Source organism: Capricornis sumatraensis, chromosome 3 (assembly GCF_032405125.1).
Source record: "Capricornis sumatraensis isolate serow.1 chromosome 3, serow.2, whole genome shotgun sequence".
Classification (NCBI taxonomy): domain Eukaryota; kingdom Metazoa; phylum Chordata; class Mammalia; order Artiodactyla; family Bovidae; genus Capricornis; species Capricornis sumatraensis.
Genome location: NC_091071.1, coordinates 82,701,987 through 82,729,396, shown reverse-complemented (window position 1 = coordinate 82,729,396; position 27,410 = coordinate 82,701,987). Strand labels below are relative to the sequence as shown.

At 39.4% G+C, this 27,410-nt stretch overlaps 1 protein-coding gene across 2 annotated transcripts in view; it reads left to right on the top strand.

Moving 5' to 3' along the window:
• The window catches only part of UPP2 (uridine phosphorylase 2), a 46,210-nt gene extending 23,812 nt beyond the window's left edge, over positions 1 to 22,398 (top strand). Inside the window, exons 6-8 of one of the 2 annotated variants that reach the window (XM_068968685.1) lie at positions 5,426 to 5,572; positions 20,552 to 20,703; positions 22,306 to 22,398. In XM_068968685.1, coding sequence (XP_068824786.1) covers positions 5,426 to 5,572; positions 20,552 to 20,703 — 299 coding nt within the window. In that variant the 3' untranslated portion in view covers positions 22,306 to 22,398. Of the gene's footprint in view, positions 1 to 5,425; positions 5,573 to 20,551; positions 21,689 to 22,305 lie in introns of those variants that run through there. The other variant, XM_068968683.1, reaches the window with a different exon arrangement.
• Positions 22,399 to 27,410: the final 5,012 nt, after the last annotated feature.

Genomic DNA, 27,410 nt, shown 5'->3' with positions numbered 1-27,410 from the left:
GGAAATAATCACCCAAGTCCAAGAAACACGGAGAGTTCCAAATAGGATAAACCCAAGGCGAAACACCCCAAGACACGTATTAATCAAATTAACAAAGATCAAACACAAAGAACAAATATTAAAAGCAGCAAGGGAAAAACAACAAATAACACACAAGGGGATTCCCATAAGGATAACAGCTGATCTTTCAATAGAAACTCTTCAGGCCAGGAGGGAATGGCAAGACATACTTAAAGTGATGAAAGAAAATAACCTACAGCCCAGATTACTGTACCCAGCAAGGATCTCATTCAAATACGAAGGAGAAATCAAAAGCTTTACAGACAAGCAAAAGCTGAGAGAATTCAGCACCACGAAACCAGCTCTCCAACAAATTCTAAAGGATATTCTCTAGACAGGAAACACAAAAAGGGTGTATAAACCCGAACCCAAAACAATAAAGTAAATGGTAACAGGATCATACTTATCAATAATTACCTTAAACGTAAATGGGTTGAATGCCCCAACCAAAAGACAAAGACTGGCTGAATGGATACAAAAACAAGACCCCTCTGTATGCTGCTTACAAGAGACCCACCTCAAAACAAGGGACACATACAGACTGAAAGTGAAGGGCTGGAAAAAGATATACCATGCAAATAGAGACCAAAAGAAAGCAGGAGTGGCAATACTCATTTCCGATAAAATAGACTTTAAAACAAAGGCTGTGAAAAGAGACAAAGAAGGCCACTACATAATGATCAAAGGATCAATCCAAGAAGAAGATATATAGGACATTTCACCCCAAAACAATGAATTTCACCTTTTTCTCAAGTGCTCATGGAACATTCTCCAGGATAGATCACATCCTGGGCCATAAATCTAAACTTGATAAATTCAAAAAAATCGAAATCATTCCAAGCATCTTTTCTGACCATAATGCATTAAGATTAGATCTCAATTACAGGAGAAAAACTATTAAAAATTCCAACATATGGAGGTTGAACAACACACTTCTGAATAACCAACAAATCACAGAAGAAATCAAAAAAGAAATCAAAATATGCATAGAAACTAATGAAAATGAAAACACACCAACCCAAAACCTGTGGGACACTATGAAAGCAGTGCTAAGAGGAAAGTTCATAGCAATACAGGCATACCTCAAGAAACAAGAAAAAAGTCAAATAAATAACCTAACTCTACACCTAAAGCAACTAGAAAAGGAAGAATTGGAGAACCCCAGAGTTAGTAGAAGGAAAGAAATCTTAAAAATTAGGGCAGAAATAAATGCAAAAGAAACAAAAGAGACCATAGCAAAAATCAACAAAGCCAAAAGCTGGTTCTTTGAAAGGATAAATAAAATTGACAAACCATTAGCCAGACTCATCAAGAAGCAAAGAGAGAAAAATCAAATCAATAAAATTAGAAATGAAAATGGAGAGATCACAACAGACAACACAGAAATACAAAGGATCATAAGAGACTACTATCAGCAGTTGTATGCCAATAAAATGAACAACGTGGAAGAAATGGAAAAATTCTTAGAAAAGTACAATTTTCCAAAACTGAAACAGGAAGAAATAGAAAATCTTAGCAGACCCATCACAAGCACGGAAATTGAAACTGTAATCAGAAATCTTCCAGCAAACAAAAGCCCAGGTCCAGATGGCTTCACAGCTGAATTCTAACAAAAATTTCGAGAAGAGCTAACACCTATCCTCCTCAAACTCTTCCAGAAAATTGCAGAGGAAGGTAAACTTCCAAACTCATTCTATGAGGCCACCATCACCCTAATACCAAAACCTGACAAAGATACTACAAAGAAAGAAAACTACAGGCCAATATCACTGATGAACATAGATGCAAAAATCCTCAACAAAATTCTAGCAATCAGAATCCAACAACACATTAAAAAGATCATACACCATGACCAAGTGGGCTTTATCCCAGGGATGCAAGGATTCTTCAATATCCACAAATCAATCAATGTAATTCACCACATTAACAAATTGAAAAATAAAAACCATATGATTATCTCAATAGATGCAGAGAAGGCCTTTGACAAAATTCAACATCCATTTATGATAAAAACTCTCTAGAAAGCAGGAATAGAAGGAACATACCTCAACATAATAAAAGCTATATATGACAAACCCACAGCAAACATTATCCTCAATGGTGAAAAATTGAAAGCATTTCCCCTAAAGTCAGGAATAAGACAAGGGTGCCCACTTTCACCACTACTATTCAACATAGTTTTGGAAGTTTTGGCCACAGCAATCAGAGCAGAAAAAGAAATAAAAGGAATCCAAATTGGAAAAGAAGAAGTAAAACTTTCACTGTTTGCAGATGACATGATCCTCTACATAGAAAACCCTAAAGACTCCACCAGAAAATTACTAGAGCTAATCAATGAATATAGTAAAGTTGCAGGATATAAAATCAACACACAGAAATCCCTTGCATTCCTATACACTAATAATGAGAAAGTAGAAAAAGAAATTAAGGAAACAATTCCATTCACCATTGCAACGAAAAGAATAAAATACTTAGGAATATATCTACCTAAAGAAACTAAAGACCTATACATAGAAAACTATAAAACACTGGTGAAAGAAATCAAAGAGGACACTAATAGATGGAAAAATATACCATGTTCATGGATTGGAAGAATCAATATAGTGAAAATGAGTATACTACCCAAAGCAATTTACAAATTCAACACAATCCCTATTAAGCTACCAGCCATATTTTTCACAGAACTAGAACACATAATTTCAAGATTTGTATGGAAATACAAAAAACCTCGAATAGCCAAAGCAATCTTGAGAAAGAAGAATGGAACTGGAGGAATCAACTTGCCTGACTTCAGGCTCTACTACAAAGCCACAGTCATCAAGACAGTATGGTACTGGCACAAAGACAGAAATATAGATCAATGGAACAAAATAGAAAGCCCAGAGATAAATCCACACACATATGGACACCTTATCTTTGACAAAGGAGGCAAGAATATACAATGGAGTAAAGACAATCTCTTTAAAAAGTGGTGCTGGGAAAACTGGTCAACCACTTGTAAAAGAATGAAACTAGATAACTTTCTAACACCGCACACAAAAATAAACTCAAAATGGATTAAAGATCTAAATGTAAGACCAGAAACTATAAAACTCCTAGAGGAGAATATAGGCAAAACACTCTCCGACATAAATCACAGCAGGATCCTCTATGATCCACCTCCCAGAATACTGGAAATAAAAGCAAAAATAAACAAATGGGATCTAATTAAAATTAAAAGCTTCTGCACAACAAAGGAAAATATAAGCAAGGTGAAAAGACAGCCTTTGGAATGGGAGACAATAATAGCAAATGAAGCAACTGACAAACAACTAATCTCAAAAATATACAAGCAACTTATGCAGCTCAATTCCAGAAAAATAAACGACCCAATCAAAAAATGGGCCAAAGAACTAAATAGACATTTCTCCAAAGAAGACATATGGATGGCTAACAAACACATGAAAAGATGCTCAACATCACTCATTATTAGAGAAATGCAAATCAAAACCACAATGAGGTACCACTTCACACCAGTCAGAATCTGCGATCCAAAAATCTGCAAGCAATAAATGCTGGAGAGGATGTGGAGAGAAGGGAACCCTCCTACACTGTTGGTGGGAATGCAAACTAGTACAGCCACTTTGGAGAACAGTGTGGAGATTCCTTAAAAAAATTGCAAATAGAACTACCTTATGACCCAGCAATCCCACTGCTGGGCATACACACCGAGGAAACCAGAATTGAAAAAGACACATGTACCCCAATGTTCATCGCAGCACTGTTTATAATAGCCAGGACATGGAAACAACCTAGATGTCCATCAGCAGATGAATGGATAAGAAAGCTGTGGTACATATACACTATGGAGTATTACTCAGCTGTTAAAAATAATACATTTGAATCAGTTCTGATGAGATGGATGAAACTGGAGCCGATTATACAGAGTGAAGTAAGCCAGAAAGAAAAACACCAATACAGTATACTAACACATATATATGGAATTTAGAAAGATGGCAATGACGACCCTGTATGCAAGACAGCAAAAAAGACACAGATGTGTATAACAGACTTTTGGACTCAGAGGGAGAGGGAGAGGATAGGATGATTTTGGAGAATGGCATTGTAACATGTATACTATCATGTAAGAATCGAATCGCCAGTCTATGTCCGACGCAGGATACAGCATGCTTGGGGCTGGTGCACGGTGATGACCCAGAGAGATGTTATGGGGAGGGAGGTGGGAGGGGGGTTCATGTTTGGGAATGCATGTAAGAATTAAAGATTTAAAAAAAAGAAAAAAGAAAAATATCTAGATTTGGGGCTTCTTGAAATAACATAGTAACATAATATTAAAAATATAAAATAATTTATGCATGGCCGCCCTGGCAAGTCACATCTGGGGCTGCATTCATTGAAGGTGAGGTGAGACTGCTCCCTTCCCACCAGGCCCACCTTATTGACATTACCTGCTTGACTTGTAGGCCATCTGAGTTTAGATTGGTTCATTAGTGGTGTTAGCAGGCAGCTACAAGGAGTGCAGAAGTAGGCAGAGTAGAAGTAGCATGAAAGATAAAGAAAAGGGGAAAAGGAGAGGAAAGGGAGACAAAATAAAGAGAAATTGTGCAATATGGCTAACAGTGTATACTGGCCTCCCTGCTTCAACAGGATACCCTCGGAGGTGGGACCCGGTGAAGTCTGTTCCCAGCGCATGTGCAGTGGAGGAGTCCTAGCATCTGCCTTTTCTCTGGCCCCACTAGCAGGTGCAGGTGGAATTAAGTGCTAAATAAACACTGAGAGCATCCTAAAAGAGAAAAATGTGATCACAAAGGGCAAGCGTGCAGCCTGAGGTGTGTGGTAGAGAACAGGGTTGACCAATCAACTCTCTGTATGTACCTACCATGGTCCATGATGGTCAGACGGAACTGCAATATCCAAACCACCCTCCTGATCTTTGAGTAGCTTAGGATCATCACTGGGGCCTAGAGCATTTTATTCTTCTGCAGCAACTGTTTCTGGGCCATCTGCCAGTCCCAGGAGCAACTTGAGATTTTCCTCAAAGGGCAGATCTTCCAGCAACCCTCCAGATCCTGCTATCCCTGGGCACAGTGCTGGCTGCTGAGGCCACTCAGTGGTTACTTGCCCCAGAGTTGGGGAGCTCAGTGTCATGGAGACCCCACTGTATGTGAGATGCTTGAGTTAGGCACACTCTTGCCTCATGTCCTCTAGTAGGACGATTCAGATGGCTAGATTTATTTTATCTGGGGTGCAGGCTCACAGGTTAGAGTTCGCCACAGAGCACGTGGTCTGACAGCAAGCCTCTCAGTGATGCCACAGCGACTGTAGTAGGACATCAAGTTGCTAAACATTTTCCATTCTCTTTCAGGCCAGGGTCGACTCGATGGAGCACTGTGCTCTTTTTCCAGAGAAAAGGGTTTAGATTACTTAAAGAGAGCATATAATGCCGGCATCAGAAATATCGAAATGGAATCTACGGTGTTTGCAGCCATGTGTAGACTTTGTGGTCTAAAAGGTAAGACTTTCATGAATGCCTAGGATCAAATTATCTTCTTTCATGAGATTATTTTCACACTTTAGGAGAAGAAAAAGGAATTCAGCTATATATTACTTTGGATTGAAAGCATGATTATGTCATAATATGTTCTGAGTGGGTAGGACATTATTCCTATTTTGCAAATGAGGAAACTAAACCTTAAGGGTCAAAAGTGAGTTCCCACCATTGCGAGATAGTGGTTATGTAGCCAAGACTTGACAGCAGGTTCAGTTTTCTCCATCCTAATAGTGACTGCTGTTTTCTGCTACAATTGGATTTACTGAGACATGACACAAATAACATATCCCTAAAACAGTCCATCAAAGGACAAAACATCAGTGGAACAGTGTGTTTTTAGTTAATTTACATGCATATGTAAATTTCCCACCCTTTTATTTTGGAAAGAAATCAAGAATACAGAAAAATTAAAAGAATAATACTTAGGATAATACTTAAAAGTATAATACTTAGGTACCCTTTACCAAAATTCAAGTTTTTAGTGTTTTCACATTAGTGCATATACATCTAAATATATATGTATGTGTGTGTATATATATATGTGTGTATGCATATATATATATATATATATATATATATATATATATACACACGTCTATTTGGTTTTTTCTTCTGAATCATTATAAATAAATTACAAATATCATGCCACTTAGCTTTTGTACCTCAGCATCATTTCCTAAGAATAAGGATGTTCTCCTAATGTCCATAATACAATTATCAAACAAGAAAAGCTAAGAAAAGTAAAAAGCATTTCATAACATCATTTAACATCCATTCCATACTTAAATTTTCTGATTGTCCTAAGAATATCTTTAAAGAGTACTTTAATCCAGTATTGAATTAATTTTATATGTTGTATTGCTTGGTTATTGTATCTCTGTATTTTTACAACTACAATAGTCTCCCTACTTTTCTTTTTTTCCTGGGACTGTGATTTTTTTTGAAAAGTCCAGGCTGCTATCCTGTAGCACACCCATGTTCTAGATTTGTCTGCACACATCATTTCAAGGTTTCACTTGGGCGTTTACACTGAATATTTCCTGTAAAGCAGAAGCGAAATCTAGGGGCTTGATTAGAGTCAGCTATGTGGCAAGAAGATTTCATAGTAATGTAAACTAGGTACATTAGTTTCCCTTATTCCATATCACAGAAAGGTAAGGTGAAGATATTCCACTATCAGTAATTTTGCATCACTTGGTTCAAGTGGTAACTGCCATCTCTCTCCATTGAAAAATTAATGCTTTCTCTTTGTAAGTAACAAGTAACCTCGGAGATGATAATTTGGCATTTTGATAATTTTAATTTTCTAATTCCATCATTCCTCCTACATATATTAGCTGGTATTTTTTAAAAAGAGGCTTTCTTTCTCACACTCCTCTCTCTCTCTCTCTTTTTGGGGACAGGGAGTTATTGTTTTGCTCATTTTGTTCAAAGCAGTGTGTATATACAGCTTCTGTCATTATTCTTTTGATATTCAAATTATCCCAAAATTGGCTAGGAAAAGTCTCTTCTAGCATCCTTTTTTGACATAATCCTCTTAGCATTTAGGCATCACTTGCACTGTCTTTGCGTCAGGTCTGGAATCATACATTTTTCCAAGAAGCTCTGCTTCTTTGGGTGGAGAATGGCATTATGAAGCCAAATATGGATGTGGCATGCATTTTTATTTTGGGTGAAATTATTCCCATAGAACCACTAACATTTGACCAATACCAAGAAAACCTATTGAAGTAAAACATAATTTTCATGAGAATTAATCAATATAACAATTCTTTTTTATTTAAAATTATTTTCATACTCATCTTCTAGATTAAAAAAATCAAGCTTAACTGATGGAAAAGGTAAAGCTTCAAAGTTAGTTAAATATTATATATTAACTTGGCTGTGAAAGCCTCAGATCTAAAGCTAAATAGCATCATCTAAAATAATATTTTTGAGTGGCAAGCAGTCCCCAAATATGAATAATGATGTCCAAGAAAACACTGGAGCAACTTAAAAAAAAATGCCTAGTTTTGTTTTTCACATGGCAATTGTCTTTTTTCATAAGAGTCCATAAAAAATGTCATCTATTCAAATGTGTTTTATAGCATGCCTACTGAGTGCATGGCACAATACAAGAAGCCTGGATTTTAAATCAGATTTTTGGCTGATAAGATTTGTCTCAATCATTGTCTTCCTAAAGAAAGAAGAACTTTCTCCTATGCATCAACTAGTTTCCTAAGCACCCAGGCAATATGGACCCAGCAAAGGATGACACAGAATCTCTGCCCTTGAGGAGTTCTAGCAGGGAGAGAAATAACAACAAAGAGTTATCTATAACAATATAGTAGTATGTTAGATGCTGAGGAGCATGATGGTGAAAAAATAAGGCAGGAAAAGGGCACAGGGACAACCAAGGTAAGGAGGAAAACCATAAATTAAAATAGGGAAGGGTGCACGGAGAAGGTGCCATTTAGGAAAATGCCACGTGGGTGTCTGGGCAAAGCAGTCTGGGAAATGCAAATCTAAGACTGCCAAGCAGGAGCATTCAGAGTATCTGGACACACGGGGAGACCAGTGTGTCTGGAGGGCAGTGACAGCAGTGGAGAGGGTAGGGGATGGAGTCAGTGAGGACTGTGTGGTCCCCATGAGAACTGTGACTTTCACTCTGAGCAACATGAGAAACCACTGGAGGCCTTTGAATGGAGAAGTGATGGGATCTGGCTTGCCTTTGAACAGCAGCACACTGGCTGCTGATCTGGGAAGAGCCTACTGGGGTCCATGGCAGAAGCAGGGAGATAGGAAGGCTGATCCCATAGTCTAGGGAGATATGAACAACAGTCGAGAAAGTGGGAAGCAATCATGCTAGATATAGCTTGAAAGCAAACCCAGCAAGATTTGTTGACAATGTGATGTGAATTTGGAGAGAAACACAAGAGTGAAGATCAACTCCCAGGCTTTGGGCCTGAACAGCTGGAAGGATGGAGTTATCACAGTTGGGACAGAGAATATTTGTTGGAGCTTTGGGGGTACTGTGAAAGTGAAAGTTGTTCAGTTGTGTCTGACTCTTTGTGACCCCCTGGACTATACAGTCCATGGAATTCTCCAGGCCAGAATACTGGAATGGGTAGCCTTTCCCTTCTCCAGGGGATCTTTCCAACCCAGGGATTGAACATAGGTCTCCCACATTGCAGGCAGATTCTTTACCAGCTGAGCCACAAGGGAAGCCCAGGAATACTGGAGTGAGTAGCCTATCCCTTCTCCAGTGGTTCTTCCTAACCCAGGAACTGAACCAGGGTCTCCGGCATTGCAGGCAGATTCTTTACCAACTGAGCTATCAGGGAAATCCTGGGGGTACTGTCAGTCAGTTCAGTTCAGTTCAGTCGCTCAGTCGTGTCCGACTCTTTGAGACTCCATGAATCGCAGCACGCCAGGCTTCCCTGTCCATCACCAACTCCCGGAGTTCACTCAGACTCACGTCCATCAAGTCGGTGATGCCATCCAGCCATCTCATCCTCTGTCGTCCCCTTCTCCTCCTGCCCCCAACCCCTCCCAGCATCAGAGTCTTTTCCAATGAGTCAACTCTTCGCATGAGGTGCCCAAAGTACTGGAGTTTCAGCTTTAGCATCATTCCTTCCAAAGAAATCCCAGGGCTGATCTTCAGAATGGACTGGTTGGATCTCCTTGCAGTCCAAGGGACTCTCAAGAGTCTTCTCCAACATCACAGTTCAAAAGCATCAATTTTTCAGTGCTCAGCTTTCTTCACAGTCCAACTCTCACATCCATACATGACCACTGGAAAAACCATAGCCTTAACTAGACAGACATTTGTTGGCAAAGTAATGTCTCTGCTTTTGAATATACTATCTAGGTTGGTCATAACTTTTCTTCCAAGGAGTAAGCATTTTTAAATTTCATGGCTGCAGTCACCATCTGCAGTGATTTTGGAGCCCAGAAAAATAAAGTCTGACACTGTCCAAGAAGTGATAGGACCAGATGTCATGATCTTCGTTTTCTGAATGTTGAGCTTTAAGCCAACTTTTTCACTCTCCACTTTCACTTTCATCAAGAGGCTTTTTAGTTCCTCTTCACTTTCTGCCATAAGGGTGGTATCATCTGCATATCTGAGGTTATTGATATTTCTCCTAGCAATCTTGATTCCAGCTTGTGCTTCTTCCAGCCCAGCGTTTCTCATGATGTATTCTGCATAGAAGTTAAATAAGCAGGGTGACAATATACAGCCTTGACGTACCCCTTTTCCTATTTGGAACCAGTCTGTTGTTCCATGTCCAGTTCTAACTGTTGCTTCCTGACCTGCATATAGGTTTCTCAAGAGGCAGGTCAGGTGGTCTGGTATTCCCATCTCTTTCACAATTTTCCATAGTTTATTGTGATCCACACAGTCTCAAGGCTTTGGCATAGTCAAAAAAGCAGAAATAGATGTTTTTCTGGAACTCTCTTGCTTTTTCCATGATCCAGCGGATGTTGGCAATTTGATCTCTGGTTCCTCTGCCTTTTCTAAAACCAGCTTGAACATCTGGAAGTTCATGATTCACGTATTGCTGAAGCTTGGCTTGGAGAATTTTGAGCATTACTTTACTAGCGTGTGAGATGAGTGCAATTATGCAGTAGTTTGAGCATTCTTTGGCATTACCTTTCTTTGGAATTGGAATGAAAACTGACCTTTTCCAGTCCTGTGGCCACTGCTGAGTTTTCCAAATTTGCTGGCATATTGAGTGCAGCACTTGCACAGCATCATCTTTCAGGATTTGAAACAGCTCCACTGGAATTCCATCACCTCCACTAGCCTTATTTGTAGTGATGCTTCCTAAGGCCCACTTGATTTCACATTCCAGGATGTCTGGCTCTAGGTGAGTGATCACACCATCGTTATTATCTTGATCTTGAAGATCTTTTTTGTATAGTTCTTCTGTGTATTCTTGTCAAACAAGAGATGGCAAGAGTGAATGTCGACATTCTAGGAATCAGCGAACTAAAATGGACTGGAATGGATGAATTTAACTCAGATGACCATTATATCTACTACTGTGCACAGGAATCCCTTAGAAGAAATGGAGTAGCCATCATGGTCAACAAAAGAGTCCGAAATGCAGTACTTGGATGCAGTCTCAAAAATGACAGAATGATCTCTGTTTCCAAGGCAAACCATTCAATATCACAGTAATCCAAGTCTATGCCCCAACCAGTAATGCTGAAGAAGCTGAAGTTGAACGGTTCTATGAAGACCTAGAAGACCTTTTAGAACTAACACCCAAAAAGGATGTCCTTTTCATTATAGGGGACTGGAATGCAAAAGTAGAAAGTCAAGAAACACCTGGAGTAACAGGCAAATCTGGCCTTGGAATACGGAGTGAAGCAGGGCAAAGACTAATATAGAGTTTTGCCAAGAAAATGCACTGGTCATAGCAAACACCCTCTTCCAACAACACAAGAGAAGACTCTACACATGGACATCACCAGATGGTCAACACCAGAATCAGGTTGATTATATTCTTTGCAGCCAAAGATGGAGAAGCTCTATACAGTCAACAAAAACAAGACCACGAGATAACTGTGGCTCAGATCATGAACTCCTTATTGCCAAATTCAGACTTAAATTGAAGAAAGTAGGGAAAACCACTAGACCATTCAGGTATGACCTAAATCTAAACCCTTATGATTATACAGTGGAAGTGAGAAATAGATTTAAGGGACTAGATCTGATAGATAGAGTGCCTGATGAACTATGGACTGAGGTTCATGAGATTGTACAGGAGACAGGGATCAAGACCATCCCCATGGAAAAGAAATGCAAAACAGCAAAATGGCTGTCTGAGGAGACCTTACAAATAGCTGTAAAAAGAAAAGTGAAAAGCAAAGGAGAAAAGGAAAGATATAAGCATCTGAATGCAGAGTTCCAAAGAATAGCAAGAAAAGATAAGAAAGCCTTCTTCAGTGATCAGTGCAAAGAAATAGAGGAAAACAATAGAATGGGAAAGACTAGAGATCTCTTCAAGAAAATTAGAGATACCAAGGGAACATTTCACACAAAGATGGGCCCGATAAAGGACAGAAGCAGAAGATATTAAAAAGAGATGGGGGTAATATAGTAGGTGTCAAATAGAAGTTAAATAAGCAGGTGGGTTTATCAATCTTGAGTACAGGTGTGAAGTTTGGACTGGAGAAGTAAAGAAAGAAAGTTGTACGTTGACAACATGTAGGTAGGATTTAAAGTACTGCAATGAATGAGATGACAAAGCAAATCAATGTAGAAACAGATGAAAAAGTTAGGGCAGGTGAGGGAGATCTAGCAGAAACCAAGGAGGAGGGGTCAGTGCAATTGGCAGAACACTTGGAGATCTAGTGTCCCAGAACCAAAGAAGAAATCTTCAAAGAAGCAAAGAAGTATAGCCCGATAATGATTTACTTGATCACGAGTAGAATTTTAATTCTAGCATTTGTCCTTATTGTCACCTAATTTTATTTTATTTATTTTATTTTTTTGTCACCTAATTTTAATACACAAAGCTACAAACAAAATGTATGTGGTAATCTAAAAGCACATCTTAGAAAGAAGTTGTACGTCACAAGAAGAGATTAATTGTAGAACCATTACTCTCATCGCAGAATGAAAGCACACACAAATCCTTGCAACATATGAGTGATGGATGTAATTGCATCCTTGTCTTCTTTAGAAGGCCATCATTAACACCCACTTTCAGGGAAGCAATAACATCTGCTTTTCTTCCACAGGTTAGTGAGGGTGGGAGCCCTAGCTGGGAGCAACTCGCCCTTCCCTGAGCAGCAGCCCAACCAGCAATGACCTGCAGGAACACCTGGATTCAGATGATTTCTGCTCCAGGAAATGTTTCCTCATGTTTCTTTCTTATGGAGATAGCAAGTGGTCACTTGAGTGACCTAACGTGCAAATTAGGTGACCTCCCTCTAATATGCAAATAGAGGAAAATTTGGTAACCAGTTTAGTCAAACACAACATGCCAGGTCACAAACTGCTGCCCTGATGTAAGTTTGGTGATCATCATCAGTTCTTTCTTAAGAGGCAGTCAGAGAGAGCTCTAGGCTTGTGAACACTGGACCCATCTTTCTCTCTTTGAAACCTCAGAGAAGTTACTGATATGAGAGAGTTTTTGCCCTTGCCACAAGTCCTTGTGACCTTGCTCTCTCTGCCACCTGCAGGCCCCCTCCTAGGCTCTTTCCTCTCTAGCATGCTCTAGTTCCTGCCCTCTGCTGTGTTTTCCCTTTTCTGCTGCTATTGAAGCTGTTGGTAGCTGATTTCAGCCTGCCAATAGCTGTCTTCCAGGCCACTGATGCTGCCTTTTCTTTGAGCAGATCCCTTCTGGGCTGCCAACATTCACACTAAAGGTTGTATCTGTAAGTACGTAATTCTGTAGTTCTTGGGAGAATTTCTGTCCAAATTTCTTCTTGGTGACAGGGACTCTTTATTTCCCTCAAACACCACTGTTTCCAAAGATGAATTCTTGGTACAGGAAGATCAACCCCTGGAAGGTCAACCACCAAGGACACAGATCAAAACCCCATGCATATGATTCTGCCATGTTCCCATCTTTCATCCCCACTTCATTATATTCGACCCTGAATGCAGTGAAGCTTGGAAAAGCTCTGTATGAGCTGGAAGAGCTTCCTCTGGGGAAGGGCTGTGAGAGCCTTCACAAACAGCTGCTTTAACATACTTATCAGGGAGGTTATATACCAATGGTAACAACACTGGTGGAGGAGGCAATGGCACCCCACTCCAGTACTCCTGCCTGGAAAGTCCCATGGACGGAGGAGCCTGGAGGGCTGCAGTCCCTGGCATCACTGAGTCTGACACAATTGAGTGACTTCACTTTCACTTTTCACTTTCATGCACTGGAGAAGGAAATGGCAACCCACTCCAGTGTTCTTGCCTGGAGAATCCCAGGGATGAGGGAGCCTGGTGGGCTGCCGTCTGTGGAGTCACACAGAGTCGGACACGACTGAAGTGACTTAGCAGCAGCAGCAGCAGCAAGCAACACTGGAAAATATGTTTCATCTGGCACCTAAAGCTCAAGACTCCCAGGCCTATTCCCATTCCCCTTCCATCTTGCTCCCACTGTCAGCAAAGACCCATTCCCCATGTGTCTCCAAATGGCCTTCTCTAATGGCCTTTTTTGTTCCTTTAGTAGTACCAGATGATTGGGTTCATACTAAGGCAATGATGCCTAATGGTTTCAGCTTATAAATAATATTGTATTTAAACAAGAGTCTTCTAGAGAATCATTGTTCTCAGAGGAGTCACTCATTGAGTATGGACTAGTGCAAAAACAGATCTTTCTGCATTCACCAGGACAAGGAGGTCCTGAGACCCCATGGACTAGCACTTCTTATCTTTATGATTCATGTAAGATCTCACTTACATTAAGGCACATAATTCTCACTTCATCAGGGACATTTTGCATGACTACCTAAACTACTCACTCCCATTCATTCTACTTACCCATTCATTCACTTTTTCTACCTCATTTCTCTGTATCGTATTTACTACTATACCAAACTACATTTCTTGTTTCTTTATATACTAACTTACATATAATTTTGCACATATTAATACATGAAGATACATATTTAGCATCTATCTCCATTACAACATAAATAGTACAAGAACACGAATGCTGTTTGTCATTTTCTGGCTATATCTTTCAGTTCAGTTCAGTTCAGTTCAGTTGCTCAGTCGTGTCCGACTCTTTGCAACCCATGAATTGCAGCACGCCAGGCCTGCCTGTCCATCACCAGCTCCCAGAGTTCACTCAGACTCACGTCCATCGAGTCAGTGATGCCATCCAGCCATCTCATCCTCTGTCGTCCCCTTCTCCTCCTGCCCCCAATCCCTCCCAGCATCAGAGTCTTTTCCAATGAGTCAACTCTTCGCATGAGGTGGCCAAAGTACTGGAGTTTCAGCTTTAGCATCATTCCTTCCAAAGAAATCCCAGGGTTGATCTCCTTCAGAATGGACTGGTTGGATCTCCTTGCAGTCCAAGGGACTCTCAAGAGTCTTCTCCAACACCACAGTTCAAAAGCATCAATTCTTTGGCACTCAGCCTTCTTCACAGTCAATTCTCACATCCATACATGACTACTGGAAAAACCATAGCCTTGACTACTTTGTTGCAAAGTAATGTCTCTGCTTTTCAATATGCTGTATAGGTTGGTCATAACTTTTCTTCCAAGGAGTATGCGTCTTTTAATTTCATGGCTGCAATCACCATCTGCAGTGATTTTGGAGCCCCAAAAAATAAAGTCTGACATTGTTTCTGCTGTTTCCCCATCTATTTCTCATAAAGTGATGGGACTGGATGCCATGATCTTTGTTTTCTGAATGTTGAGCTTTAGGCCAACTTTTTCACTCTCCTCTTTCAGTGTCATCAAGAGGCTTTTTAGTCCCTCTTCACTTTCTGCCATAAGGGTGGTGTCATCTGCATATCTGAGGTTATTGATATTTCTCCTGGCAATCTTGATTCCAGCTTGTGTTTCTTCCAGCCCAGCATTTCTCATGATGTACTCTGCACATAATTTAAATAAGCAGGGTGACAATATACAGCCTTGACGTGCTCCTTTTCCTATTTGGAACCAGTCTGTTGTTCCATGTCCAGTTCTAACTGTTGCTTCCTGATCTGCATACAGATTTCTCAAGAGGCAGGTCAGGGGGTCTGGTATTCGTACTTAAAATAATATTTGTATATGGTCTTTCAATAAATATTTCCTAAATGAATAAAAAGAATGACTACTCAACCTCTATTGCCCATAGAAGATAGCTATAACAGAGTCAGCTGGTTCCTTGTTATTCAGCTACATTTATTGCTCGGGATTATCTAAAGGACTCTGGAATGCCGCATACTCGTCCCAGTAGGAAGTGGCAAAACCTTATAAAGTTAAGCATCCTTTTGCTATAAGTTTCTTATAATACTTCTATATCTCCTAATATCTGATAGATGGACATACTACTTGAAATGGAGCCATGGATACCTCTACTCCACTTTTGTTATCCTGATCTCATTCATTGTACTGGAAAAGAATAGTGGGAGTCCATTGTCGCTTTAACAAAGATTTAAGTGAGGGAAATAGCGGTCTTCACTAAATTATTCTACCTTGAAAGACTGAACCTTCAGAACCATGTAAACATACTGCATAATGCTATATAAATATATTCATCTATGGTTCTATAATATGCATACCTCTTTCCAACTCTTAAAACAAAATCTACTTTAATTAAAACCCCTAACATTCTGGTTAAAGATGATATTCCTTTTGCACTGGGAACTTGTGATAAGTATGTTCAGTTTTTATCCATCTTTAAAAGACAGTGCTGGCTGCCTTTTGACACATGCTTGCTTGCACAACAATATATGAAACCTAGTATTTATCCAAGATTAGGTTCACTTAAATCTTCTTTGTCTTTAGTTTTTGGCAGCACTCACAGTGGTTTTTCTTTAGGGTAAAGGAAGAATTCACTATTATTTCTTTTGACATATACTGGGAACTTTGGGGATAAGTTCAGTCTTCATAATATTACTTTACTACAGCTTGATGAAAGGGAGCAGAATCCTGACTTTAAGTACATATTATATTCATCTGCTGATCCAAGAAATGAAGGCTGTTGGGCTCTGGGAACTGCAGGATGATCATTGATAGAGTAAACAAGATATTACAACAATGATTAAAGATTATATTCAGTCGAGCTGGAGTATTTCTTAACTCAAAGATGGGAAAACTGGGGTTTTAAATTATTATTATACAAAAGCAAAAGGTGACCCATTGCAGTTCTTCACCCTCACAGTATCTGCTGAGAGATACTGTGGCTCAGAGAGGCTAACAACTTTCCCAAGTTCTCACACTAAATAAGAAGTAGCTGAACTGGAACTGGAATTGACTTCTCTCTGACTTGAGGCCCCATGTACCATGCCCTGCTGTGTCTTCCTGGCAGCCTCCGATGGATACACAAGGTTCAGAGTCTCTATTCACAGGAAACAAAAAATAAGTGCAGATTTTTTTATTTTATATGTTGTGAGCAGATAGTTGTGCTACTTCAGAAAGCAAAGCCCCTAAAGGCTAATCATATATCAAGATAGTGTTGAAATCAAGTAAAGCAGCATGTTGATACTTATTCGTTTGTAAGTATAGATATTATTTTACCAAGAAAATAAGTCAGTGTATTTGGGAAACCAGACATAAATGATAAGTAATTCATTTATTATGCTTATAAAGGTAAAATTTTTTTAAAAATTGTTTCTTCTTGTTTTGCTGATTTTTACATATTTTTAATGAAAGTGAGTGTCTAGAATTTTGTTTGATTCATTTTAATTATACTCTCCTGTCCTCTATCCTACTTCTGCCTGTCTTGTGCCAACACACTCACCCATCAGAGAATGATTTGGATCCATGGATCCAACTTTTTGTGTGATAGCATTATCCGTGACCTGCCTCTCTCCATCTGTGACCCCAGTGAGGAATTCTCCCTGCTGGAGCCCCCAACCCCAGCATAGCAGGTTCCATCCTCTGCCCATCCTGACACAGCTCTGCTTGGAGGTCCAGCATCCAACAGAAGTGCACGTTCCCAAGATTGATCCTGGATCTCCAGGAGATGACAGCATGGTCCTCACACCAAGATAATGTGAGACACAGATGCTGAAGGTGTGGGCTTGGGCGAGACCTTTGAGGTCCAACCTGTTCCTTTCTCAGAGAATAAGACTCAGAGAGTAAAAAGTGACCTGTCAAAGGAAGCACAGCTAGATCAAAACAATGATGGACTAGCCCTGATAACTCCTGCCTCTTTGCTCCCACTTTCTACACTACTCCATAAGGTGTAAAAGAGTAACATATTTATCTATTGACAGATTACCTATACTTTCCCCATTTTTTGAAAAGGCATGAGCAGCAGCTCTCAATAAAAGATTAATGTATAAATAATTTAAGCAAAAGTAAAGAGAATAAGAGGCATGTAGTTAAGGGAGTGAATGGGATGTTCTCAACAGCAAACAGCTACCTAGAAGGGCAATACTAAATATAAATAGTCTGAGTTTCCTAGAAGCCAAGTTGAAAATGGAGACTCTGAGTAATACAGCACTCATTATCTTATAAAAGAAAGCATTTGAGGTTTGTCATAAAACTTTATTCAAGTATGTTAAACATAAGTGATCAGCTGTATTACATTGACTATGTCTTTAGTAACAATTTCATAAAAAATATGGGACAATTTTTGATGGAGTTAATACTAAATCTTGGTTCTAATCCAGCATTTCTTTGGGAATCTAAAGTGCTAGGGTGCAGGTATGAACATTTGTTTTCATTTGATTTAATTAGGGATAAAGTTTAAAGTCTTTAAGGCAATAGTTGTCAAATATCAATGTGCAAATAATTTTACTGATAATTGTTTTTTTTTTTAATAAAATACAGCTTAACTGTCCTTTTTTACTCCTCACTCCTAATTCTGTAAGTCTGCTGTTACTGCTGCTAAGTCGCTTCAGTCGTGTCTGACTTTGTGCTACCCTATAGATGGCAGCCCACCAGGCTCCCCTGTCCCTGGGATTCTCCCGGCAAGAATACTGGAGTGGGTTGCCATTTCCTTCTCCAATGCATGCATGCATGCTAAGTTGCTTCAGTCGTGTCTAACTCTGTGCTACCCCTTGGACAGCACCCTACCAGGCTCCTCTGTCTACGGGATTCTCCAGGCAAGAATACCAGAGTGGGTTGCCATTTCCTTCTCTAATATACAAATACTAGATTGGCCAAAATGTTTGTTCAGGTTTTCTCATAATATATGGGAAAATCCAAATGAACATTTTGACCAACCCAATATTTTATGTGTATATGCACACGTGTATTTATTTGAAGAGAGGTTCCAGTTACAGCTTTTATCAGAGGGGAAAAATTTAATGATCAAAGAGTTGAGAATCACTGGGAGTTCCTGGTGCAGCTCTGAGTGGATTGAGCTCCATGTTGGTGCTGGTGTGTTCCCACCCCATTGCAGCCTGAGGTCACTTAGCTGACAACCTCCTTGGTGACAGCTAGGTAACTAAATGTCCCTCCACAGGAGCCATCCTCCCTGCCCAATATGAGGATTATAGTAGCAAAACTGTCAGGCTTAATTCTGAAGAATTGTTTTGGGTAAGTTGGTCCCTTTTAATTGCTTGTGGAAATTGTAATTTTAGATGACAAGATTATTACAAGCTGCTTGTTAATTGGTCTGTCAGCATCAAGAAAACCCCACTGAGATCACAGTGACCTGTTCTTGTCCCTCTTTGGCACTACCCACAAAATCACCGGAGAAGACATTTAGTAAAGTCAGCTCTTGCTCCTTGACAAGCACGAGTTTCCTTTTATCCCTCTGCCAAGTGAAGGATTAGAGAAGGACTTTCATCTTTTCCCTGCTACCACCAGCCCATGTCAGCCTTCACAGACTAGCTGATCATTAACTTGAAAAGCTGAGGAAGTTTCTAGCCCTTCCATTTGCTTGTTTACCTGTTGGGCCAAGTTGCTTTACAACCGGATGATTTTTGAATAAATAAGGTCCTAGGTGATGAAATATCTGACTCGGTTCCAGTTGGATATTTTCATTGCTTTTCACAGTTCACTGAACAGGAGGGTCAGTTTGACTGGTAGGTCAGGACAGGTCTGCCTTATGGTTTGCCATGTGCCAGCTCAGCAGAGGAGGGATGGGAGGAAAACGAGTCTTCTCAGCAGTTTACGAAGTGGGGAGTTGATTGGCTATTTACTAGCTGTGTCTTCCTGGGCCTTTTGACCTCCCTAATTCCTCATTTCATCATTTGTCAAAAGAGACTAAGAATAATAGGTAGCTTACGGCACAGCAATGAGGTATAAATGGTATCGTAAATACCCAGCAAGAGCTAAACCAAACAAAAAAGATAGCACCTATTATAGTTACAGTCCATTCTTCCGTCTCAAATCCAGAAGTATGAGATAGCAGAGAAGTCAAAGAAATAAATATCACATTCATACCCAACTTTATCTTTATGACCTCAAAGCTTGTGAAGGTAGCTACATCTAATCCCAGATCCACTGAAATCCTTCTTTAAATGATGCAGATGAACATAGAGGTTATGATAACTGCTATCAATTCAAAGTGATTGTCACTGATTTTGTAACCATATTCCTTGAAATCAAAGATTTCATGTGAAACTGGCAATAAAAAATTGGTAGGGTACCCAGAGTTTCTCCAGAGTTCTTGATGGAACAAACCAAGATGTTGCCTTTATGGTGACTTATCAAAAATGAAGCTTTCATTTTTTAGAAAAGAAAGATGCTTGTTCTTTCCCCTTAGTTTTGCAACTGTCACAAGATTTTGTCATCATTCTTTAGAAACTAAATGCTAATAAATGTGCTACTTCATGGAGCTGATTCTTATGTTTAAACATATTGTTTCACTTTTTCCTCAAATTTCAGAAGTGTCAGGACTTGCCCTTAAGGCTATTTCCTGAGGTTAGCCTTCATATCTCTTCTCTGGTTACTTCCCTTTCCAGCAGGCACACTCAAACATTGGATCAAGGAGTAAAATGTCACCTCAGGAAAAATGGCTAGCTCTCTAGTTATATCCTCAAGAAAGAAAAGCCTGCTCTAAGAACTGGAAATGGGATAGAAAGCTGGAGGTCTGTGTATCTTGAATGGCAAAGATCCTTTCTCGTTCTTGTCTTGAATACAAAGATTTTCTGAGCCTTAATCTAACCAGTTGTAGGGGAAAGGAGAAGGGAGAGTACTGAAAACGATTTCAATTAATTTATTTAGATGGAGTGTTGGACGGGAGTCCACAGAAACATGAGTCATAATACAGGCGTCTAGAGGGAGAGCAACACAAAGCCCATGTTCGAGGGACACGGGGAGTGTCCGGTTAATGTTTCTATAAGAAAGATGAACCCATTTGCTCAGTAATGGTCTTGTTTACGTTTCCAGCTGCTGTGGTCTGCGTGACACTTCTCAACAGACTTGAATGTGACCAGATCAACTCTCCCCATGATGTTCTCGTGGAGTACCAGAAACGGCCTCAGCTCCTAATCTCCAAATTCATTAAACAGCGGCTTGGATTACGTGACCAGACATCATAGGTGGGCAGCTCAATCCTCTGCAAATTCACAGTTCCAGTCATAATGTTGAAGGCATATATTATTTGTGACATTTTTGTATAGTTCTCATCCACATGGTAAAATCATAATTGAATGATTTTATAAAACCTTTTCTCTTAAAAATGAATTTGTTGAAAAGAATTTAATAACACATTAAATTAAGTTCAAATTTCGTTTTAAAATGAGTTAGCTAAGTCAGTCTAATAATTAAAATTGTAAAACTGTATTGTGACATTTGGAGTTTCATATGCAGCATTAATTAAGTTCACATCAAAATAGATCAGCCACTTGTAGATTCAGTTATCCGTCACTCTGCTTCTGAAACCAATCCAGAAATTCATGTTAGGATGTTGTCAGGCACTTCTAGGTGTTGGACAAGTGACAGAAATTGATCATGCACATTCAAAATATTTACAGAAAAAAAGTGTCAGTGTAATGTAGATCTCTATGAAAAAGCTACTCATAGAGAAATAGGACCATACTTCTTTTTTTTCCCCTGCAGGATTTTAGTGCACCACAGAATAGGATTCGAGGCTGAGGTTTGCCCATGTTTGTGATTTTATCACAAGCTGTAACAACTCTAGATCACACATTGATTTTCAGATGAAAACCTTTGGAAATGCAAAGAAAGATCTTCATTTTTCTTCCAAAATCACACATGATTAAACTATTTTCTAACAAATTTTTCTTTTAAGGAAACGCATTTCGAAAGGGCTGTATTTTTAAATTTTCATTTCAGTATTAACCTCATAGGCTGAGGAATAATAACAACTGAATTTAGACTTGAGTTCAAGATGTTAAAGTCATCCTTTTGAGTGACTTTGAAGTGGTCTTGCCTGCACCCTGCCCCGGCTCTGGCAGACATGATGTCACTTGGAGGGTATACTATGCTTTGTATGAGTTGATGCTGCCTGGAGGGGGCAGTTCTTCTAAAGATGATACACTTAGGAGTTGGGAGGCATGGATGGAGGATGCGTGGAGGATGGCTTACAATCTTGAATAGTATGTAATGTTATATACATATATTTATATTGTTGTGGCTCAAATAAAGTTTAATCCCAACCATGATAGAGATTTTTTGCCTGCTATAATCAATGACAATAAACAATCCCCAGAGAGGAACATCAGTCTGGAAACATTTTTGGTAACAGTTATGCTTGGAGTGTTTTTAAAGCACAATGGCAACCCACTCCAGTACTCTTGCTTGGCAAATCCCATGGACGGAGGGGCCTGGTGGGCTGCAGTCCATGGGGTCGCTAGGAGTCGGACACGACTGAGCGACTTCACTTTCACTTTTCACTTTCATGCATTGGAGAAGGAAATGGCAACCCACTCCAGTGTTTTTGCCTGGAGAATCCCAGGGACGGGGGAGCCTGGTGGGCTGCTGTCTCTGGGATCGCACAGAGTTGGACACGATTGAAGCGATTTAGCAGCAGCAGCAGCAGCAGCAGCATGCTTGGAGTGTTTTTAAAGCCATCCAAATGATTGGCCATCAAATACCATGATTAGAACTAAAAGTAAGGTAGAATGACATTATAGTTATTAGGTGGGGTTCTCACTGTGTTTCATTTTTTTTTTTTTCAGACAAAGTGGAAAGTACTTCAGAGTGTTCTCCATAACCCTTCAATTTGAACTTTTATCTGTCTGTTCCTAGAAAATCTTATTTTCCTTTATATTGAGAGAAGAGGTTATGGGGTGGAGGAGAGAGAGAGAATTAAATACTCACAGTTAATCCTCCTTTCAGCTCCTATGTAGGGTGTGTATATGTGTGCACACATGCCAGAAATCTAGGAAACCTTTTTGATGATTCTGCCTCCTCATCCAATCAATCACCATGCCTATTAATTGATTCTAAGACATTTTTCCAATGAAAAGCCTTCTCTGTCCTCAAACCAGATTCCTCCCAGCCTCACCCATAGCTTCCCACAGGACCCTCTACAGCTTCTTTAAAGTATTCATGACAGCTTGCAGTTGTGTTGAGATTTGGGTCTTTAATTTTAGTGTTTAGACTATAAGATTCATAAGGACAAACACTACATTTGTCTTATTCACTGCTGTATCCCAAGCACCCAAAAAGTGCCTATCTCATTCTAGGTGCTTCATTTAAGTGAAGAATGTATTCTCTGCAAACATTTCCCTTATAAACTCTCACTAAAATGCCTTGTCTTTGCAAAACCCATCCTGTCGTTCTTCAATCCCTTGTCAGCTCAGCTCTCCCTGGCTTCCTCCCATGACATCCCACTTTGTGAGGTGGAAAGTCCTCTGTATCATTAATGTAGAGTTGGGGTGGTATCTAGAACTTCTTGTTTTCTCCTATAGCACGTGACTTTCCCCTCTGTCAAAGTCAAACCCCAAATTCACCCTCTTTAGGAAGGCCTCCAAGCTTAATTCCCCTTGATTCATCATAGCTAGTTCCTTAGAGAGATATCAATGTGTTCTCATTTATATGCTGTTTTGAGAACACTTGTGCTTTTATGTTAACTTGGGTAATGGATGCCCAGCTTTCTTTGGGAGGCTCATGTTTCCTTTCTATCCTTTGACTGCCATGGAGTGTCATTTACTGCAGGCATTCAGCCACTACTCACCTATGCCTGCCCTAAGTCTAGGAACCACCTCTTCACCTCACCCCTAACCTCACCTTCTGCACACTCATTCAGTCTTGCCCTCCTAGAAGTCAGTTCAAGAAACAATTAGACTTGCAAAAATTCCTCTGATTATTTCTATTCATTGGTGTTTCCATGCATTTTTGGTATGTTTTTCCTTTGTTCATTCATTTGTTATAAATCCATATCGCTCCTTTTTCCCCAGAAGAATAAGAGACAGTTTATAAGGAAAAATTTAAGTACATCAAGATAGTATAAACTAGACATAAGTGGGGGTGGGGAAAGAAAAAGGGAAGGGAAGGGCCGCCACTGACACAAATCTTGACACTAATACCACAATGCGTTGTGTATAGCCCATGCAGTGGCAGACAGTAGGTCCTGAATTGGCTTTGGGTTGCCCAGCAGTTCCTTCATAAAGAGAAAAAATTTACAGCACCTCTAAGATAAAATGTGAACTAATCATCAGAACAACTAGTCGTGATTCCAAGAGGTTAGAGTGTAGTGTAGGGGTGAGTGAGGGAGGTGGGGAGAGGGAGAGGTGTGTATGTCAATGCCTTTACTCCAGGTGGCTCTCAACACTGGTGCACACTGGGATACTGGAAAAGCCTTCAGAAACACTGTTTGGGGCCCCACCTCAAACCAGCTAAATGGGAATCTCTCAGAGTGGGATTGGGAAGCCCCATTTTAATAATTTCCCCTGATGATGTGCAGCCTGGGTCAAAAGACACTGATTTAAGAGAACAAATAGTCTGTGAATCTAGCAGGCACTCCTCCAGCTGAACTTCTAGAAGTCTTTTGATGATGACTTCATTGGAAGAGTTATATACAGATCAAGCTCTTTTACTTGATTCTTACCCCTCAACAGGAACAGTATCCTTTTGTTCTAATATTTTCAAGTGTACAATATGATGATTTGATAACACATACATTCTGAAATGATTACCACAGTCAAGTTAATTAACATATCCATCATCTCACATAGTTATATGCATTAGCCAAGCTATGGAAACAGCATGTGTGTCTGTTGACTGATGAACGGACAAAGAAAATGCGTTATATACGTGTGTGTAATATATACATATATATATACACAATGGAATATTGTTTAGCCACAAAAGAGGGGGAATCCTGCCATTTGCAACAACATGGATGAAACTGGAGGGCATTATACCAATAAAATAAACCAGACAGAGAAAGACATATACTGTATGGTATTGCTTATATGTAGAACCCCCAAAACAATCAGATTCATAGAAACAGAGAATAGAATGGTGGTTACCAAGAGCTGGAGCAGGAAAAGGGGAGACGTTGGTCTCAGTGGTCAAAGGGTACAAATTTCTAGTCATAAGATGAATAAGTTTTGAGGATCTGACATGCAGTATGGTGACTCTAGTTTAACATTGTATTATATACTTGAAATTTGCTAAAAGAGTAGTTTTTTAGCATTCTCACCAAAAAAACCAGAAACAATATATTAACCATTTTATATCCCCAGCCATGTGCACACTGCCTAACACATAATAAAAGTGGATTAATTATACATATTTTATATATCTATATATATATTGCTATCGATTCAATTTTTGTGTTCCCCTCACCTAATTCTTATGTTGCAGCTCTTACCCTATATTGTGGCTGTGTTTAGAGATGGGGCCTATAAGGACTTAGGTTCAATGTGGTCACAGGATGGGGCCCTAATCTGATAGAACTATTGTTCTCATCAGAAGGGACACCACAGAGTTCCCTGTCTTTCTCTCTCTGTACATATGCACTGAGAAAGGTCCATGTGAGGATGCAGTGAGAAGATGGCCATCTGCAAGCCAGGAAGAGAGCTCTCAACTGATATGGAATCAGCTGAAATCTTGATCTGGAACTCCTAGCTTCCAGAACTATGAGAAAACAAACTTCTGTTATATGTATTTAATCACTCAGTCCCTGGTTATTTTGTTATGGCACCCACAGCTAAGGTATATATCATATATATGAATTACATGTGTATACATATACATATATGCATACACATATACACACATGTATATGCATATATACACACATATATATGTATACACATGTAATTTATATATATGATATATATCTTAGCTGTGGGTGCCATAACAAAATAACCAGAGACTGAGTGATGGGGAGGCCTGGCGTGCTGCAATTCATGAGGTCGTGAAGAGTCGGACATGACTGAGCGACTGAACTGAACTGAACTGAAATATAGATATATATATGTATATATAACCCTGTAAACAAACAAAAAACATGATCAATTGATCAGTTAATGCAAATACATAGCTGACTGCCTGTCAACTTAATTTTGCCTGAATATTACCCCCTGACCAACCTTTCAGAATAACATGTGTTTATTATCCAGCGTAATTTTCTCTGTGAGATCATTACCAGCCAGTTCAGCTCCTCTGTTTCACGTTTCACTGCCAAACACACCAGACAGCTGACACACAATGCAATCTTAGTGAAACTCAACCTTTGGGCCAAAGTACACTCAGTAAGTTTTCCTGTCTTGTTTTTAAACAGTTATAGAATAGTTACAGAATGTCAGTAAGTGCTCTGCACTATGTAGGCACTTAACGAGGACTAAAAGCTATCACCTTCAGAAATACAACAAAGTGAGTTTAAATTTTATATCCTTCTTCTAAAAACATAGCTCTTAACATTTGGATTCATTTAGGAGACCGTTGATAGCAATCTATGCACCAACTCCACAGAAAAAGGCATTTTCACACATGTAACTCTGAGTTTGCATATAATTCACAGGTTTGTACACCTTCCTCAGGCTGTCAAGGCAGGATAGCTGCATCCCCTGCCACAGGCCACAGTCCTTCTGGGTGACCCTAGTTAGAGTGCTGCCCTTGATGTTCTGGTTATTGCTCCCCTCCAGCTGCCTCACTTCAGTGCTGGTAACAGCTGTTCCGGCTACACCACCTTTGTTGTTCCCTAAATCCTGCTCACCCTTTTGTAAATAGTTCAGTAAATTCTCTGTTTCCTAGTTTAATTGTGCCATCTGGTTCCTGCTGGGGCCCATTAATACAGCCTCCAAGATACATCTGGGGACCCAGAACCATTTGGAAAAAGTCTAAGAAGCTAAAGTCATTCTATATGCAGATCTTTCTATTATAATGGTTTTTTTTTTGTTTCACTGTTAAACAGAAGTTAGTATTTTTCTTCTTAACTGGTGGAGTACTTTAAAAAATATATTACCTTCTATTCAAGACTGTATATTTGTATTTAAAATTCTCCTGGAACTCTCCAGGACTTGTAGCTTGAAAAACAGAATGTTCAACTTACATTTTGTTAGCTGGCTGCTGGGCATCCCGTGTACAACAGAACTGAAAGCTTGAGTAAAAGACAGATAAATGGCTTCTATTGCTTGCCTCCAAGCTACATGTTTCGTCATTCTGTCATGGAAGGAAATTAAAATTGTCTGACATACTGAGCTTCATAAAGCCACACTGTTCCTCTCCAGGATCCTGTGTGCCTCTAGATGTCTGTATCACGAGTAGATTTTTTGGGGGATTTGATCTACAATCTTCATCTCAGGATTGAAACTTAGGCAAACTCAATTCTTAGTTATTAGGTTCTTTCTTTAACCCTTTTAAAAATAAACTATACAACCATTTCATTCATCAGTCCACCTGGACTTTCTCTACCTCTTAATAATCCTAAAATTTTGGCCAGGGGGTCTGCCATCCAATGTCTCCTAAGATTAATAACTGAAGATACTTATAATTTGCAACCTGCTTCATTATTTACTTCTTAAGGGTTTTCCTCATTTCTTATTTGCTCTTTCAATCCTTCCAAATACGTGTTACTCAATATAGAATCAGCTTAACATTTATTTTTCTAAAAACTGAGCAATTTTCACTTGAAAACAAAAGCTCACCATTAAATCACTTTTTCCCCTGAAATTTTAAATGTTATTTAAACATTATTTTTAGAAGTATAGTTTAAAAAAATCATCAGGCAAACAACCTAGAAACCAGGATCATCTAGTTTGTACAGGATTAGTAAAAAATTACCCTCCAAAAGGTAGTAATTTAAGATCATGTCCATTTATTTTCTGAA